Raw genomic sequence first — 18,737 nt, 5'->3', positions numbered from 1 at the left:
TATTTTTTCTTTCAAAAAAGTCTTTTTACAAAAGAATGATGTGTAAGTTTATCTTCCCATGGAAACTTATCAATAACGTGTTGTTATTTCACACATATTTTACTGAATATATGATGTTTTAATTCAAATGATGTCCAATACTTATGAATATAGAAGACTTTTCGAAAGAAAAATTATATAAATGCTTAGTTTGGACATTTTTATAGCAACTCAAAAAAGAGGGACGAAAGATAACAAAGGGACAGTCAAACTCATAAATCTAAAACAAACTGACAACGCCATGGCTAAAAATGAAAAAGACAAACAAACAACAGCACACATGACACAACACAGAAAACTAAAGAATAAACAACACCGGCGAACCCCACCAAAAAACTAGGGGTGATCTCAGGTGCTCCGTAAGGGTAAGCAGATCCTGCTCCACATGTGGCACCCGTTGTTTTGCTTATGTGATAACAAATCCGGTAAATAGTCTAATTCGGTAGGTCACATTCATGAAAGGGAAGGGGATTGTAGTTACGACGTAAGAAACATATCCGATACCATTTGTGAAACGGTTATTCCATAACGGTCAACCAACTCGTGATGGCGTCCGTAAAATTTATGAAGGGACGATTTCAACTTCACCATTTGGAACTCTTGGTTTAATAGCTTCCTTGTGAGCAGCAACCCTCTATCAAGAAAATCATGATAGGAAATGCAAGCACGGGAATATCGTATCAATTGGGAGATATATACCCCGTATGCAGGTGCTGCTGGAATGTTGCTACTTAGAAATGGAAAAAGTAAAATCACAAAAATACTGAACTCAGAGGAAAATCAATTTGGAAAGTCCATAATCACATGGCAAAATCAAATAACAAAACGCATCAAAAACGAATGGAATGAAAGTTCACAATTGGAAAGCTGAAATCATCTCTTTTGTCGTAAAGTTTTGTTTTCAACCGACCCGCATTTTCAATTTCTAGATGTAAGTCAAGATATGAGGCGGACTTAAATGTATCTGTAGTATCCTTTTATCTCTAGCTCGATGGGATAGATGCGTTCCACATAGTCACCAAATTTTGAATTATTTAGTGAAAGAACATCATCTATATAGCGAAAAGTAGAATTAAAGGATATTGCTAACTTCTTATCTTTCTTCCTAAGAAGTTCCTGCAAAATTACCTTTCACCTTTAGTATGGTAATAACTATAAAATATCTATACAAACTGTAAGACTGATTTTGACACATCAACTTTAAAGTGGACAAAACTCATATAGGTTTGTAAGTATATTTTAGTTCTTCACCTTGCACTTTCACATTTTGACCCGTTGAACAGTTTGGTTTTATAAAACAAATTGCAATTTGGTCAGAATATTGAATGAGTTGCAAGAGTTTGACAGCAACATACCAGTCAAGGCACTGTACGATTGGACGAGAGGGCACATGCCTTGTGCGTGATTCTAACTAACAACCTCAGGGTTGACAGGGTAGTGATTCCGTCTGTCGACTACTTTGACCTCCCGGTCACAGAGGGGAGGTCAGACGTGTACCTAACCCCAAGAAACAAGCTTAGGATATCTCATTTTGCTTGAAATTATTCATAAATTTCTAAAGAAAGCTCTGGTCACTTAAAAAGTTTCTGTTTTACGAATAGATATTCGTATACCAATTGTTTCATTACAGTTTCAAGTTTTATTACAAATTTTATGCAGATATTGGATTAAGTCACTTTAAATTTGTTACAGATGCACGTCGCTTATAACAACCCTTTCAATATAGGCTACTACGATAATCATGACAAATGTACCCATATCAAATTGTACAAGTTAATCGTTCAACCATGCTTACTCAGATGTTTTTACTCATCATGTGTTATTTTTAAATGTACAGTACAATGTAAAAATGTATATACGGAGTTCAGTTTCTATGGGTAATAACAAACTAGTGTTTTTCTACCACATGAAAATGTGCCTGTCATAAGTGCCTTGAACATCATCAGTCATCTATAATCAAGCTATTTTTTTGCTAATGTGCTAGTGGAAGAACTTTTATCACTATTACCTGTATGTCAGTTCCGACATACCTAGCCTCAGGGTAATTTAGAACTTAACATAAGGTATAGATAATAGATATATTATTGCAGACCATATATTCAGTTATTTTAGGTTGCTGCCTCATAGATGCACACCACACACTTTCTTTTTTATATCAACACAACAACACCTTTTGTTGTTTGGAAACCAACTCAAGTAATAACAAATTTAAACAAACCAAATAATTTTCCCTTTCTTTTAATTTCTGACATGTATATATATGTACAAATCTTTGTACAATGTGTACACAAAGCTAATATATACATAGGTATCACATAAATATAGTACATATAAAATTGCATAATGTTTAGTGTGGCAGAGACAACGAACACAAAAGTACAATGTTCATGATAAGTATAGATTTATAAACAAATAAACAAATTTTGTAATTACATAATAAATTTTCTTTTTGAAAATGAGTGACCTTCCTGAAAGCTTAACAGTTATACGAAAATAAAGAAAAAAGTTCATAAATCCAATAATTCCATGTGTGATTTTGTTCACATATACAGAAGCTCTACGTCAATTGAATTAATTTGTGGGAAGAAAAAAAATGTGGAGAATATTAAAACAGGTCTACATAATTATTAGACGTCACTGATGCAAGAGACAATTGGCCAAAAAAACCCCAGACCAAACAAACAAATAAACTGTGCATAAATCCATTATCAGCAGCATTACAATAGGAAGTAGTTTTCCAAAAGGAACCTTACATCTTTCATGAACGTTTGTATCAATTATAAACCTATAAAACAAGAGCAACACCCATTTCATCAAAGAAACCTTAACTGTCAAATAGAATTAATAAAATTAAGAATTTTCCTACTTAGATAATATATGAAACAAATATACTGTTCGGAAAAATGCTGCTGTGATATTTGAATTGATGCATGCTCTAATATTCAAAACAAAACAAAAATGGAACATATAAATAACAAATTATTGACATATAAAAACAAATAACATAACCAATAACAATTAACATAAACATATTTGTGACAGCACTCTATAAAAGTTGTTTTCAGCCGTGGCATTCAGATAATAATAAATTGCTGTTTGTATTAATAAACAAACTGATAAATATAATAATGTTTAAACAACTGCAACTAGAAGACTACATCAAGTCAGCAATGTTAAAGATGCATGTGCAAAATGTATTGAAAAAGATGAAATATAAAAATTCTATCCATTCCATTTTTCTTGTAATTTTTTTTTATTGTACCAGAAAATTATAGCAGATGTCATCATTCAAATTCTATTCTTATAATTCTAGGGATTTGATCATTTTTTTTTCAGGCATGAATTGATAGCCATTACATTGGAAGATATATTTAAAATTGCTTCACATTATTTTCTAATAAATAAGACAACGAATAGTTAACATTTTTAATTATACATCTAACTTTCTAGATATTACAAACAGATTTCTGAACATCCGGTTTCATCTACAATTACACATTTCTGAAAGCACTTGACATGTGTGTCTATATATATCACAACTGTTTGGTGTGACATTCATGACAACGTAAAAAATTATGACATAAGTTCTAAAAGTAAGATTCCTGTGTGTTCTTCATTATATTTAAAAGTTATAAAGAAAAAGAATGAAGGCTTTTAGTTTTTATTTTAAAAGAACACTTGTTTTCATTTCTATGCTTTACTTTTTTTGAGAAGATTGTCATGTACAATTGAACATATTAGATTTCCATGTAATCATTGGGAACAAATCTGCTTTCCTAATCATTGTAATGAAAACAATTAAACTGAATTGACAGAAATTTGAGCAAAGTAATATCTAATGTTAGTGTCTATTGATTGTGATTCCATTGAATCATTTATCTTCATATTCAGAAATTATTGCATTTATTTATTATTATTGTGATTTTTGAAGAATGGATAAAAAGGTAAAATTATGTATTGTGATTGTTGAAAAATCCTTTTACTCGATATAAGTATAAATATCAGAATGCAAGTTTTTATCATTGTAATATTTTCCTAGTGCATTATTCACATTAATAAATGTCTTGTTATAATAACTGAATTTACAGTATCTTAATATTCTTATTCATGCATAGAAAATTAAATTTCTCACAAAGACACATTTTTTTAAAGATGTTTGGTAGATGCAAGCAGCACGTTACTGTAAACTTCTAGCACCTTTTAAACTCAATGAAAGATTTAATCAAATCTCAATGATAGCATTTACTGCTGGATAATTGTCATATAAATTATTGTAAAGTTATTTGAAAGAAAGACTTCAGAATTTGTAAGTACCCTTAAAACATCTTTGTAAATAAAACAATATTAACCAGACTAGAATAAAAATCATTTGTACAAAACATAACATTATGATAAAGTGTGATATAAAACAGCCATAAAATACAGCTTGCATAAATAAAACTTGCCATGAACAAAAATAATAGTATTTGATTAGTTTTCAATAGATATAAATTTCACTGCAGCATACTGAGTCACAGGAAGATACACAGTCACACAAAGATACACAAAGTCACACAAGATACACAGTCACATAAAGATACACACAGTCACACAAGATGCACATTGTAACATAAAGATACACAAAGTTACATAATGATGCACAAATACATAAAGATACACAATAATTATCCTGTCATCTATTTTATCATGTGACAATGGTCAAGATGGTATCTTTGATGAGATTTTATGATAACAGATATTGTTACCAGGAAAGTTCCATCCACAAACTTTGAAATTTAGACAAATCATGAAATTGTCAGCAACAGCAAACCATTTTAAAAAGAGAAGAATCAGGAAAAAAAAAGTTAAAATAAAACCTAAAAGACAGGGGTTGTCTTTGAAATTGCTTAATTTAAACTCTTCCAAAATCAGGCACTTTCAGTATCAGACGACTTCAACATAAAACACAAGCTAATTTAGTTCATTAAATGAACCAACATTTTTTCTAATACCCAGTTGCAAACTTTCAATTCATTATATTTTTTCATAACAATACCTGATTTACAATAATAACAAGAATTTTTGAAAAGATACGTCCCTTTTTAAGAAAAAAACCCCTAAAAACTAGTTTCAAAGCTGTTATTTATTCAGCTGCTGATGAAAACTACAAGAACTAGTGATCAGTATGTGACTCGAGTAAACTTTGTGTAATGACAGGCTTAACAGCTTATACTAGTTTGTATGATTCAGTAAGCTAGTTTTGAGTGAAAAACTGTTTGATCTGAAGTGACTCAAGAGTAAGCTGGTAAAAAATTAAAGCCAAGCTTAACTGACTAGTTTAATCATGTCAATCATAAATGACAAATGGAATGATTCAAAGCACAATATAATCAATTAGACATGGTACTGATGAAACTACTTCACAAAAATCAATGAATACATTGCACATTATCATATCTATTATAGTATGTATAAGCATAAACTCAATGTGATTATGACCTAAAGTATGGACACATGCCTTTTTTTAGAAATCATATTGATAAGGCATCTGTATTCTGAAATTCTTAAAATATGTAAGACTCAAACATTAGATTGATCATTCCATTTAGAATCTCAACAAAAGATTTATTTCCACTATGGGGAGAAAGTTGTATTATTATAACTAAATCAAATAATCAATGAATATTTCTAATCTTCACTGCCAGTATGGCATGTCTAAAAATCAATTGTTCATCCAAATTTATTCTAATATTAAGATCTTTCATATTTCGACTTAAAAAAAATTGAAACACATATCAAGCAGAGGTAGACTTGTATGATAAAATCTCTACATTAAAAACAAGCAATCTGTAAAATATGATGTACATCTATAAAATACAATGGAACACTGAAAGCTCTTACTCAAGACTGTTTTTCTATCATATTTATGGTAAAAAAGGTACTAATGAGGGGATAGCTAGCAAGTTACTTAAAAAGGTACAATGGATTGAACCTTCAAAATTTGTATAAGTGATTAGTCACCAAAACATTGGAGCAATTGTCTAGCTGATCTAGGCCATTTGGGTTCAAAGATTCCCACTGTATCATTACTGAAAACACTGTATAACGATTATAAAAATATCTACATAGCAAGTCTGTTAAATTTGAAAATTAAATTAAGTAAGTATCTAATGTCCGATAAAATTCTAAACAGAATGGATTATAACTGTTACAAAAACTAAATTTATAAGATTGTTTATCATGATTTCTATAAGATATTGTTCAGCTATCACTACAAAGATGTGAACCTTATATTAAGTAATTTGCTCACTTGATACAAATGAACATGAAAGGCGAGATATTAACAGCACTATATCTATCCAATCATTATAAATACATCATTATAATTCAGCAGACAGACTACAGACTTCTAGGTAAGTGGTACATCTCTCCAGCAAATTACAACTAAGAATGCAGTGTTCTAATTTGTGGATTTTCTTGTACTATAAAAGCCTGTATAATGCAGATATATTATTCTATCAAATTATATGTTTATCTGCAGAAGGATCTATCATCCTTGTTGTATGGTATATCCTTTATTTGCCTAGGTACCAATACAGTTTTTGATCACAGATTTATATTGCATTATAAAAGAAATATTGCATCAATCTATATATTCAACATAGTTTTCAGGTACCAGTCCTGTTTTTCCATTTAATTGTCCTTCTAACCAGCCTGGCTCTTTGGAAGCTCGAACTGAAATAAAAGTATACATTGATTTAATGTAATATCTTAATTTAACATAATTTTTCTGCTGTCAGAGGATCTCCACTATTAATTGTATATTTATTATCATTATTGTATTATATCCTGACAACACGATGGGTGCCATATGTGGAGCAGGATCTATTTACTTTTCAGTAGTAACTGAGAACACCCCTACTTTTGATGGGGTTATGTTGCACATTATTTTGTTTTCTGTGTTGTGCTATTGTTTGTCTGTTCAGACTGTTGGTCGTTTTTCTTTTTTGTCATCAACTCATATGAGTTGATAGGTTTCCCTCTGTTTTAGTTTGTAGTCTGGATTTTTTTTTGCTTAGTCAATTCATGACTATTGAACAGTGTATACTACTATTGCATATTTTTTAATACCCTTTTGGTTACTTCAGCTTATATTTTACCCACCTTCTAAACAATTCCAAACAATAAATCTTAAATATTGCATACCTAGAGTAAAAGAATGCTAAAACATCATTATATTCATGAGTCAGGGCTCACACTACTTTAGAATTATAGGGAGAAGTGACTTCTCTTTTTGAAACTGATAGGGAGAAGTGGTGAGATTTGAAAGAGAAGTGCTCATTTCCGCAGTGCGCTACAATGTTTGGATATTACTATAGTCTAAAGGGTCATATGTAAATAATGTTCTTTTTATATTATTCAATTCATATCAGAGTATACAATTAAAGTAACATTTCAAATCAAAGTTGTTTAAGTTTTACTAAGGTTCTTGTGAGAAACTACCAAGTAAATATTTAATATCTAGCACTAAAAAAAAAATTTTTTTTTTTTTTTAAAAATGTAAAGAAATTATAATATATCAATTACAATTTAATTCAAATCCATCTTGTGTATGAAATTCAGTGTTTCTCATAAAAAAATATAAAAGTAATTAAGCTGGGCCATAATATAATTAATAGTCTAAGAGTTAAGCAACTTTGAAACAATACATAAAAATATAGGGAATTATATACACCCAATCAATTAGATGTAACCAAAAGTCTCTTAATGCGTGTGGAATACGTAATTTTTCCCTTTGGGATCAATATTCTTCTGTCAGCTGTTCCATCTGTCCGTCCGTAGTAATTATTGTAAAAGTACGGATTTCGATCATAGCTGGTCCGGTTCAGATCTGTAGTTTAGAAATCGGTCAATGGTGGACGAATGCACGAAAATTTACAAAAAAAAAACAATGTTTGACAAGTTATTTGGAAAGGAACATGACGTTTTTAATGCAATAAATGGATTAAACATTTACTGGAGGCAACTTTTATCCCGTTTAAATGAAGTAACAAACTTATTTTGCCGCTGAAATTTCGGTTGATGTACGTTTTGGAGTAACAAGCACCGAAACTTGCGGAAATGCACGAATTGATAAAAAGTTGTATTTTTATCAAATAACCTGATACACTCTGCAAAGACAATGCTTCAACCTCTTTTCTTAAGATAATGAATCGTTTATGTCTAAATTTATTTAATTATCAATAACAAATTGATGTTTCATCAACTTGGTAAAAATTGAAAATGTCTGATGATGGAAGCGACTGAAAAGGGAGTATTGTCAAGAACAGGGCAACTTGTTTTCGCTTTTGGGGGTCGGGAAAGCGAAGTGACGGACGGGAAAGTGACTTCTTCGCCCAAGTCGCCTGGTAGCGTGAGCCCTGATGAGTAAAGGCAAACTATGATTGTTATTTTCTTATTTTAATGAAACAAGAGTGCACACGCTGAAATGTCTCGCCTTATATACTAATCATTGATATTATGTTGATAGTCCTAAGTATAAAGCTAAGCTTTATAACAACTGTCACATAAACTTAACATTAACCAAGATAACTAAACATAGACCAATGAACCTTGAAAATGAGGTCAAGGTGAGATGAACCATGCCAGGCAGACATGTACAGCTAACAATGCTTCTATACAACATATATAGTTGACCTATTACTTATAGTTTAAGATAAATAGACCAAAACACAAAAACTTAACACTGTGCAATGAACCGTGAAAATGAGGTCACAGTCAAATAAAACCTGTGCGACTGACATAAAGATCATAAAATATTTCCATACACCAAATATAGTTGACCTATGGCATATAGTATTAGATAAAAAGACCAAAACTCAAAAACTTAACTTTGACCACTGAACCATGAAATGAGGTCAAGGTCACATGACATCTGCCCGTTAGACATGTACACCTTACAATTGTTCCATACAACAAATATAGTAAACCTATTGCATATAGAATAAGAAAAACAGACCAAAACACAAAAATTTAACTTTGACCACTGAACCATGAAAATGAGGTCAAGGTCACATGACATCTGCCCGCTAGACATGTACACCTTACAATCGTACCATACAACAAATATAGTAGACCTATTGCATATAGTATGAGAAAAACAGACCAAAACACAAAAATTTAACTATAACCACCGAACCATGAAAATGAGGTCAAGGTCAGATGACACCTGCCAGTTGGACATGTACACCTTACAGTCCTTCCATACACTGAATATACTAGCCCTATTGCTTATAGTATCTGAGATATGGACTTGACCACCAAAACTTAACCTTGTTCACTGATCCATGAAATGAGGTCGAGGTCAAGTGAAAACTATCTGACAGACATGAGGACCTTGCAAGGTACGCACATATCAAATATAGTTATCCTCTTACTTATAATAAGAGAGAATTCAACATTACAAAAAATTTGAACTTTTTTTTCAAGTGGTCACTGAACCATGAAAATGAGGTCAAGGACATTGGACATGTGACTGATGGAAACTTCGTAACATGAGGCATCTTTATACAAAGTATGAAGCATCCAGGTCTTCCACCTTCTAAAATATAAAGCTTTTAAGAAGTTAGCTAACACCGCCGACGCCGCCGGATCATTATCCCTATGTCAAGCTTTCTGCAACAAAAGTTGCAGGCTCGACAAAAACTAGAGAACAGTCTATACTTTACCATTAAATATGAGTTGATTTGGTTCAAACGATAATTCTGAATCATTTTCTGCTTCACATCGATACAGTGTTCTAACAGTTCTGAAACAGATCAATTTCAATTAAAGTTGATTATAATGTTTTAATCACACATGTATACAAACTAATCATAGATACCAGGATTAAATTTTGTATCTACGCAAGACCGAGTTTCGTCTACAAAAGACTCATCAGTGACGCTTGAATCCAAAAAGTAAAAAAGCCAATTAAGTATGAAGTTGAAGAGTATTGAGGACCAAAATTCCTAAAAGTTTTGCCAAATACAGCTAAGGTAATCTATTCCTTATGTAGAAAAGCCTTAGTATTTCAAAAATTCAATGGATTTTGAAATCTATATATTTAAAACTAGAATATAATTTTCTACGGAAACATATATGATATGACCACCATTCAAATACTTAATTTAACAGGTGGTTTTATGGTGGCTAACAAGCATCCTCCTTTTATCTTATACTCTTTGATTTCACCTTGATAATTTAAAGTAAATATATTGGAATATAAAATGTCAATGTTGATAATTTTTTCCCTATTTTCTTTGTATGATATAAACCAAACATATCTGTATTTTTCTAATTTTTGATTTTTTTTTCAGTTGCTCTTCTTTTTTTTAGATTTGACCTCGATGATAAAACAAATTTGTTATAGGATAGGTTAAATTGATGATGACGATAACAATAGGGGAGTGCTGTTTCAAAGAGATTATTAGTATATATTTCCTCTGATAAAATTTTCTTATACTTTGGGTAACCTTGCTCTTGCCCAAAATTTGCATAGATTGTTCATGAAAAATCACTTTTCTGCTAATACAAAGAACCCTATGAGATAGAATTTTGAAAAAAATACGAGAAGATAGGTTTTGAAACATGCTTTAAGAAAAAAAAATTAAAATGTGTCACCAACCTTAAGCTTGGTTTCTGGCTACAAGAAAATTGAAATTTTCTCTATCATTCCTGTATAAGCATTTATTATTTGAGTTATCTTTCCTTCAATGTCTTAGTTTTGAATTTTATTTGAACATACACCAATATTTGGTATTTGATTATTCAGTCTGGATAATGCATTTATTTATACCAATGCGCAGTCTAACCCATTATTTTGCAATCTGTCTAAACTTTACGGATTTAAGCAAAGAACTAGACCTATTGTGAACTGGTATTTTACAATCCTAGATGGTGGTATACAGTTAGTCTACCTTAAGTCCATTTGCTATTAAATGCATATGATGATGGAAGTTTTTAACAACCTTGACTGGCTATACAGCCCTTGCACAGTCCGTAAATACATATTCAAGATCAGAACAAGTTATATAGAACCAGTCTGGTTTCCTGTTCATTAATCACTAACCTTTTGATAGGCCTAGGTTTTGTTTGATTACTGGCTATAGAACCAGTCAAACTTCCTGTTAAACTTCCTGTCATGCTCAATCCAGAGGAATTCCTACAATTATATAAAAGCTATTTCTAAGTCCCTCATAAAGTAAAATGCTTTATAAGCCTGCTATGTATAGCTCCATAGAGAATTTATGTTAAAGATGTCTTACTCTATAAACGTAAAGTTTTGAACTGAAAGATGAAGTCCTTTTTGAGTTGTTTTTTTGGGTTGCTGTCCATAAGCATAACCCAACATCTCCTCTTATTATTTTCCAATTAAGTGTTCATATCTTACCTAAAAAGTGAGAATGTTTGTAAAGTATCAATTTTCACAGATGTTGGGGTTAATCACAAATTCATTTTTTTTTAAATATTGTATTTGTACATTGCATGTGTTCTTATTACCATCAATTAGGTATTCCTGATAAATGTGTATGAAATAAATTTTTACTTTAAAAATATAAACACATTAATGTAACAACCCTACCTTTTTACACAAAAATAATAGTGACAGTTGTGTATTTTCTTAAGTATAATTACTTTGTTAATTAAAAGGAATTCATATATACAGATTTATATTTTAGCATCCACAATATTTTGAAACATGTTAAATAAACTTTTCAGAAATATATTTTGTGCAGTGTATATGAGGACATGCATAATACATCTAGTACATTAAGTGGTGGTATGTCTATAGATTTTCCATTCATACTTAGTACAATACAAAGTTACTCAAGTAAATGATAGCGGTAGAAATACATACAAGCATTTTACTGTTATACACAAATTTATGTATACACAACATAGTATGTTTCATCAGACTGTCATATAACTCGCCTCACTAACCCAACCCTCTTATCAAAGGTCAAACACAACATCATAGCTAATACACAACAAACATCACCATGGTACATTTACTACACAAACATATCTGGTAAACTTTAACATAGCTGCTTAAATATCATAGACTTTTGTAAAATAAAAAAAAAATAAAAAAATTGCAAAGGTACTACAACGTTTGAATCATTTTCAATTTGAATGACAGAAGTTTATTCCAATATCTTGTGTTCAAATAAGGTCAAATAAGGAAAAATACATTTTCCAATTTTTATAAAAATTTAAAATAATGTAGTTGGTTAAAAGGAAATTAATGTTTTATTCCACCTCTTTCATGTAGTTTGAGAAAATAGGATATTCATATATCATATATATATATATATATATCACCTTGTTTTGTAATTACATGGCATATGATTATATATTATATGGCCCAAGAACAGTGGGCATTTCGTTTTAATAGGCATTAAATTTAAATAAAAAAAATCGCACCTGCTCTTTCTCAAAAAGATTTTTACAGTGTAGTGTACTACCAGTCCAACAAATATAGAAACTTCTATCAGTTCTAACTCAAAATATTGACAATTCTGTGTTAAGGGGGTCTAAAATTCAGTTTGACAGCTTCAGACGTAATATATTTTGACCTTTATTTAACTTGAGCAAATCACTACTTAACATACAGATTCAGCACCCGAATTTTTTTAACATGTAATTACATCCCCCTACTTAATATTTCATACATTGAATATCAAGAAATAAATTAGGAAATGTATCAAATAAAACATGCAAGTTATACACTGTTTACACTAGGAACTATATTCCTAGACAACGAAATCCAAAGGACAATAACTGTGTCCTTGGATCATATGTGAGGTAGACCTGATGTTCTGAAAGGAATATGATATTCACAGAAGAATGTTACGTTTAGAAGAGAATATGATGTTCACAGATAAATATGATGTTGGCACAGCTGGAATATGATGTTTTGTTCAATTTGTCAATTGGCTTCATCTCAACCAATCACATATGTTTTCAACAAAAGGCCAAGACAAAATATGACAATTGTCAGTTTGTAAAAGTATTTTGGGGATATCTGTAACAATATTTTCAATGTAAAAGTAGCCCTACTTGTTTATTGACCTATTTGTAAATGTAATCTATAATAATTAATATAGCAAACCATCAATTGATGTTCAATATATATAATTACAAACATGTCTGGAGACGAACCATATCAAAACAAACAATGCACATAAACAAAATAACATGCTTTTAATAAATTTATTAATATTAACTAATTGTTAGTTTTAACACAATATTCTTCTAATTCCCATAAAATTCAAAGTATCAATTATTACACTCAATCCCGCAAATATTTTACCATTTTAAAGACAGAGGGTAGAACCCTAAGTCTGTTACTAAATATGATGATTTTTCATTTGTTCAGGGTAAGATATTAATTTAATTATATCAATCTGTGATGCTCTAAAGATGACAAAACTATGTGGTACTGATTTAGAAAAACATGTCTCCCCTTCATCTACAGAGGTCACTCCAGCATAGGCATTCTAGTATAGGGAAGGTACTTTATGGCCAATAAGAAAATTAAATGGGAGGCATTGTAAATGGTGTTTCCGGATACTAAGTTTTCAAAGGGGGAAGGGTATAACCTAACTAAATCAAAGGTGCATAGAAAACGTCCTGGCATGTAAAGCAAGAACAATGTGGTATTGTGTTGGACATGAATACTTCCTTAAAAATTAATTATTGATCTTCAGGTCAAAGTTAAAGGAAGGGTTCAGAGGTCATCTACAATAGTACATAACTCATAGTATTGGGATGATACAAGCATGTGTCAATATTCAAAGGCTTATGCTAAAGAACAGAAGGAAAGTTACTCAACTTAAGGTTATTCTCAAATGAGAGTGGAAGCACCTTTATAGGGACTCCGGGATCAGGTTTTAAGCTCAGGATTTCCTGATTGATCCTTTTGGGATCCGGGTATTCTTTTTTCGAATTATGATATGGCGGGATTTAAATTTCTTCATTTCTCAGGATTTCATGTTTTTAAGACCGGGATTTTGGAATCTGGACCCCTCCTAACCCCCTCTCAAATGTGACAACACATCAAAAATATTTTAAAAAGTTATGACCAGGAAAAGAAAATTATCCCAAAAGTCAACAAGTTTGACTTATGTTAAAGGTAAATGTCACATAAAGGTAATGAAACAAAACACTGACTAATATTTATACACCTTAGTCATGCCAAAAAATAAACCGCTAGGGACAGGAAAAAGTTGTTTGAAAATAAGTAGAAAATCTAGTTGAAATTTACAAGACCTCCTTTTGTTGAAAGGGAGACAAAATAATACTAAAATATAATGTCTTGTTAGTTGAAGGGGAGACATATAATGACTGATCTATTCAGAGATTAATTATGTTCATCTTATGTTGATTTTGGTCAAGCAAGTCAAGTATCAATAACTTTACTGATATTGTCAATTGCCTTGAGCTCTTATTTCAAATACAAACAATACTTTGAATTTTATTAACAAAAAATACACAATGCACACATACACAGTAAACAAAGATGGCGGCTTACATAGAGACATGTGGGGTATCATGGGTACCACGTTTCTTCACACTTCCACTACAAAACATAAGCGTCACAATGCAGCCAAACATAATACCTAGCAATTAGTAATAAATTATCTCTACTCTTGATGTTAATATTACAGCTTACTGTTCTACAGGCCTAGCCATCCAGGAACAATTACTGGGGTTAAATTCCTTGTTCTTTTAATCCAACAATTAGTAAATCTATGGGGGTCATTCAGGAACAATGGGTTATATAATTTGTTTTCAGATTCCAACAATTAGTATATCTATCACTACTAGTAAATCTACCATTCTAGTATAAGTAGTCATTATGATATCGACAACATTTGTTGCAATGGTTTTGTATTAATTGATGATATAGTAATTAAAGCTTTATTTGATATTCTATGACACTTATACATCAAAAAAGTCCAGCAATATCTTAAAAAAAACAGTCATTAGTTAGAAGATGGAACATATCATAACAGAAATAGACTAGTTTATGTAGGATTCAGCCTAAAATTTAAATGATTTTATTTATTCCAAAAACTGTCTTGAATAGCATGAAGTTACCATAAGAATTTCGAGGATATAGCTCCATGTAGCTTAAAGAAAATGCAAGTTCCAATAAGCAAAATTGTGATTTTATTTCTCATCTACCGAAAAGGTTTACAACAGAAATTACTACTTTTATATTAAAATAAAAATTGATTTGTCTAAATTTAGGAGGAAAAAAATCAACGTAAAAGTGCAATACGAGTACAAAAATCTATTATTTTCTAAAAAAATAAACTGTTCATCAAATTAAAAACATAGGGTAGAATAGTGTGATCTTTAGGTGACAGAGACAAACCTAGAAACTCGTTTTCGAACTGGTTTGCTATGGAGGATTAAAACATGTAATGCATTAGTTGATTTTTATGACACTATACCTATAAATTATTTTTTTAATAAGGAAAAGATTTATATTCATATTTCTTTCTTATAGATCTGAGTTTTCACTTAATTCATGGAAGATATTTCAATAATCTTTTTAAAATAATTTAATTTTAATTCCTTTGCTTTGAAGTTAAAATTTCTAAATCTCAATCTCCTAATTACACTTATGAATATCACTCAGTAAAACATGCATATATCATCATTTTCACTTCAAAAATTATGTTTCACTCTTTGGTTGAATTCAGTATTTAGAAGACATTTACAGACATAAAGGATAATTTCTATGCAGGATATTAGCACTAGCTTACAATATTAAAAGTTTTACTTACAACATAGGATTATCTGCCCCTGCTATATTCAATGCAAATCTATTTGCTGAAAAGAGAAGAAACTGCCATGTTAAGAGTTTTTTTTTTTTTATTAATGTCTGTATACTGTGGATTCATTGTAATTCATTGGATATCATTTTTCATGGGTTTCTTAGGGACGACATCAAAAGATCGATGTAGGATAAAAAACTTAAATCAAATAGTTTGGGGGTGGGGTGGGGGGGGGGGGGGGGGGGGGGTCAACATTGCTGCAAGTTTTGTTAATCTAAAATCGAATTTATATATATATCCCTATTGGTCAATCAATTTTTCCCAAATTAATTTAAGAAGGGGGTGTGGGGGTCAGTGAAAAAACTATGTGAATTAAGTTTTTTATCCTTCATTGAACTTTTGATGTCGTCCCTTAGATACAGGTGATCAACAAAATTTCTTTAGGCTTTGTATGAAGAGATTGGCAAACAAAATCAAATATCTACAAATGTTTTCCTCAATCCACGAAAATGAATGCCCACGAAGATAACTGAATCTACAGTATTCCATATTAACAGTGGGCATATTCAGCAGGGATTTGGGACTTGAGCACAAATACCTCCAGGTTGTTATCAATTTCTCATGTAACATACATGTTTTCTCAGTTTTTAGAAGCAATCTAATGATTTTGATCACTCCAGATAAATTATAACTTGGGTACCTTAAGGAGTACATGATTGGAATAAAATTGAGAATGGAAATGGGGAATGTGCCAAGGAGACAACAACCCGACCATAGAGCAGACAACAGTAGAAGGTCACCAACAGGTCTTCAATGCAACGAGAAATTCTCGCACCCGGAGGCGTAAGTCTATCTTTACTGCTTCTAAACACCCTCTATGGAACTCCTTTAGTTCGATCCACTTCCCTTCCCTATAGATCCTAACTGTAATTTAAATGGATCAGTATATTGGTATGGAATTAAAGTTGAATAGCATTTAAATCTTTAACTCCTTTTATCTATGATTCTTCATTTTTTAATGTTCAAAGACATTCTATGTAAATCTTTATCAAATAAATGAGGAATCTGTATACCCTATTATACATACCTAAAGCATTAACATTGCCATACTCTGGTACTCCTGCATTTCCATACATGTTCACAGGTTTCCGAGGGTTCTCTGACATCGGTATTGAGTTAGATAAATGATTAGACTGACTTGAGTTTATAGACTCAGAACTACCACTACTGCTTTCTGTAAAGAAATGCATGTACAATGTTACTGAATTCTATCAATATGTGTATAGAAATGGTGATGTTATTCATAAATCTCAAAACAAAACTTGAACTATTTTTAAAATATATGCTATCAATTCGCAATTTCACAATCTAATGCATTATGGTGGAACATACACCAACATATTTTGATTGGTTTAGAAACAATATAACATAACATCATTGGCCAAAAATTCATTGTCTGTACACCAAAATTTTAAAATATAATAAATCATTTCACCCATAGGCCTTTAGTTTCTGTAATGGCAAATTCAGAACTTATATCAATATCTTATTTGTATGGGCATAATTCCATTTAAATTTTACAAATGAAACAAAAACTTAAATTTTCTATATGTTGGACAGACATAAAGAATGCAAGGCCAAACAGACATCTTATAAAACTGTTCTGACTCGAAAAACACAATAAATGCAACTGAGAATTCAAACAAAATGAAATCAAGTTATCTGTGCGCTCTTTAAATGATCTCTTCAAAAGTGAGGTAATTCCCCCAAACTTTCTTCCCATAGATTTTCTACAAACCTGCCATTGCTGGATTATAAAATTCAATAGGTTTCTCTATAGGTCTAAACTTTTCTGTGGGTGGAGGCGGAGCTTTATTTGCATAGACTGGTTGTGATGTTGTTGGTGATTGGGTATTTGCTGACAACATTGTGTGATTGACACCTGGAGTAAATCTGTCTGTGATAATTGTTCTTTTACTGTTAGGAACCATTTTAGTATCACCTGTATTTAGCATTTCTGGTTCATCTGGTGTAGACCCAAAAATCTGTAAGGAAAAAAGTTATTTCAAATGAAAATATTATTTCAGCTATGAATTTGCTTGTGTCCTTTGTTGAAAATCTAGTCAATTTTATTACATTGGGTTTTTTTTCATTGGAAATTTGTCTATGTCTAATGTTATAGGGCTGTTCTTTTTATCAATTAAAAAATTGAATAAGATTTTGAGAAACAATTTTTCCAATAGTCCAATGTCTGTTATTCATCATAACAAAGTGAAGTGTTGTACAAATGGCTTTGAAAGTAGTTCTCAAAATTGAATGCTTTAAATGACAATCATGCATTACTTATCAGAATCATTGAAGTTGAAGTTGTTTGTGCTCACAATGAATCATGACCATACATACAAATAAACAGATGGACATTGTCATATATATGGTCAAACTAGTTTACCCTACCACATTTTATATATGTCTGTACCAAGTCAGAAGCCTGTAATGCAGTGGTAGTCTTTTGTTGCTGCATATTATATTTGTTTGTTGTTTAATATTTTATACATAAACAGGCTGTTAGTTTATTGTTTTGAATAGATTTACATTTATCGTTTCAGCCTTTTATAGCTGGCAATACAATATGAATTGTGTTAATTTAAGAATTGAATGCTTCTATTTGTAAATTCATTGGGGTGAAGAAGCGTTGACTGAATATATAAAAAAGAAGATGTGGTATGATTGCCAATGAGACAACTATCCACAAAAGACCAAAATGACACAGACATTAACAACTATAGGTCACCATACAGCCTTCAACGATGAGCAAAGCTCATACCGCATAGTGAGCATATTCTAAAAATGTGCGCAGGGTCAACGCTTTTAAAACCCTACAAAATTACA

General features: G+C 31.0%; 1 protein-coding gene across 11 annotated transcripts in view; it reads right to left on the bottom strand.

Moving 5' to 3' along the window:
• Window positions 1-2,261: 2,261 nt before the first annotated feature.
• LOC139485360 (rho GTPase-activating protein 26-like) overlaps window positions 2,262-18,737 on the bottom strand; it is a 60,747-nt gene continuing 44,271 nt past the window's right edge. For 6 of the 11 annotated variants that reach the window (XM_071269786.1, XM_071269787.1, XM_071269791.1 and 3 more), the window contains 7 exons: window positions 17,647-17,893; window positions 16,936-17,082; window positions 15,858-15,903; window positions 14,594-14,641; window positions 11,129-11,221; window positions 9,747-9,826; window positions 2,262-6,753 (listed from right to left, as the gene is read on the bottom strand). In XM_071269786.1, coding sequence (XP_071125887.1) covers window positions 6,662-6,753; window positions 9,747-9,826; window positions 11,129-11,221; window positions 14,594-14,641; window positions 15,858-15,903; window positions 16,936-17,082; window positions 17,647-17,893 — 753 coding nt within the window. In that variant the 3' untranslated portion in view covers window positions 2,262-6,661. Of the gene's footprint in view, window positions 6,754-9,746; window positions 9,827-11,128; window positions 11,222-14,593; window positions 14,642-15,323; window positions 15,470-15,857; window positions 15,904-16,935; window positions 17,083-17,646; window positions 17,894-18,737 lie in introns of those variants that run through there. The other 5 variants (XM_071269795.1, XM_071269790.1, XM_071269794.1 and 2 more) reach the window with 2 other exon arrangements.

Source organism: Mytilus edulis, chromosome 8 (genome assembly GCF_963676685.1).
Source record: "Mytilus edulis chromosome 8, xbMytEdul2.2, whole genome shotgun sequence".
Taxonomy (NCBI): domain Eukaryota; kingdom Metazoa; phylum Mollusca; class Bivalvia; order Mytilida; family Mytilidae; genus Mytilus; species Mytilus edulis.
This window is presented reverse-complemented; position numbering and strand designations above follow the sequence as displayed.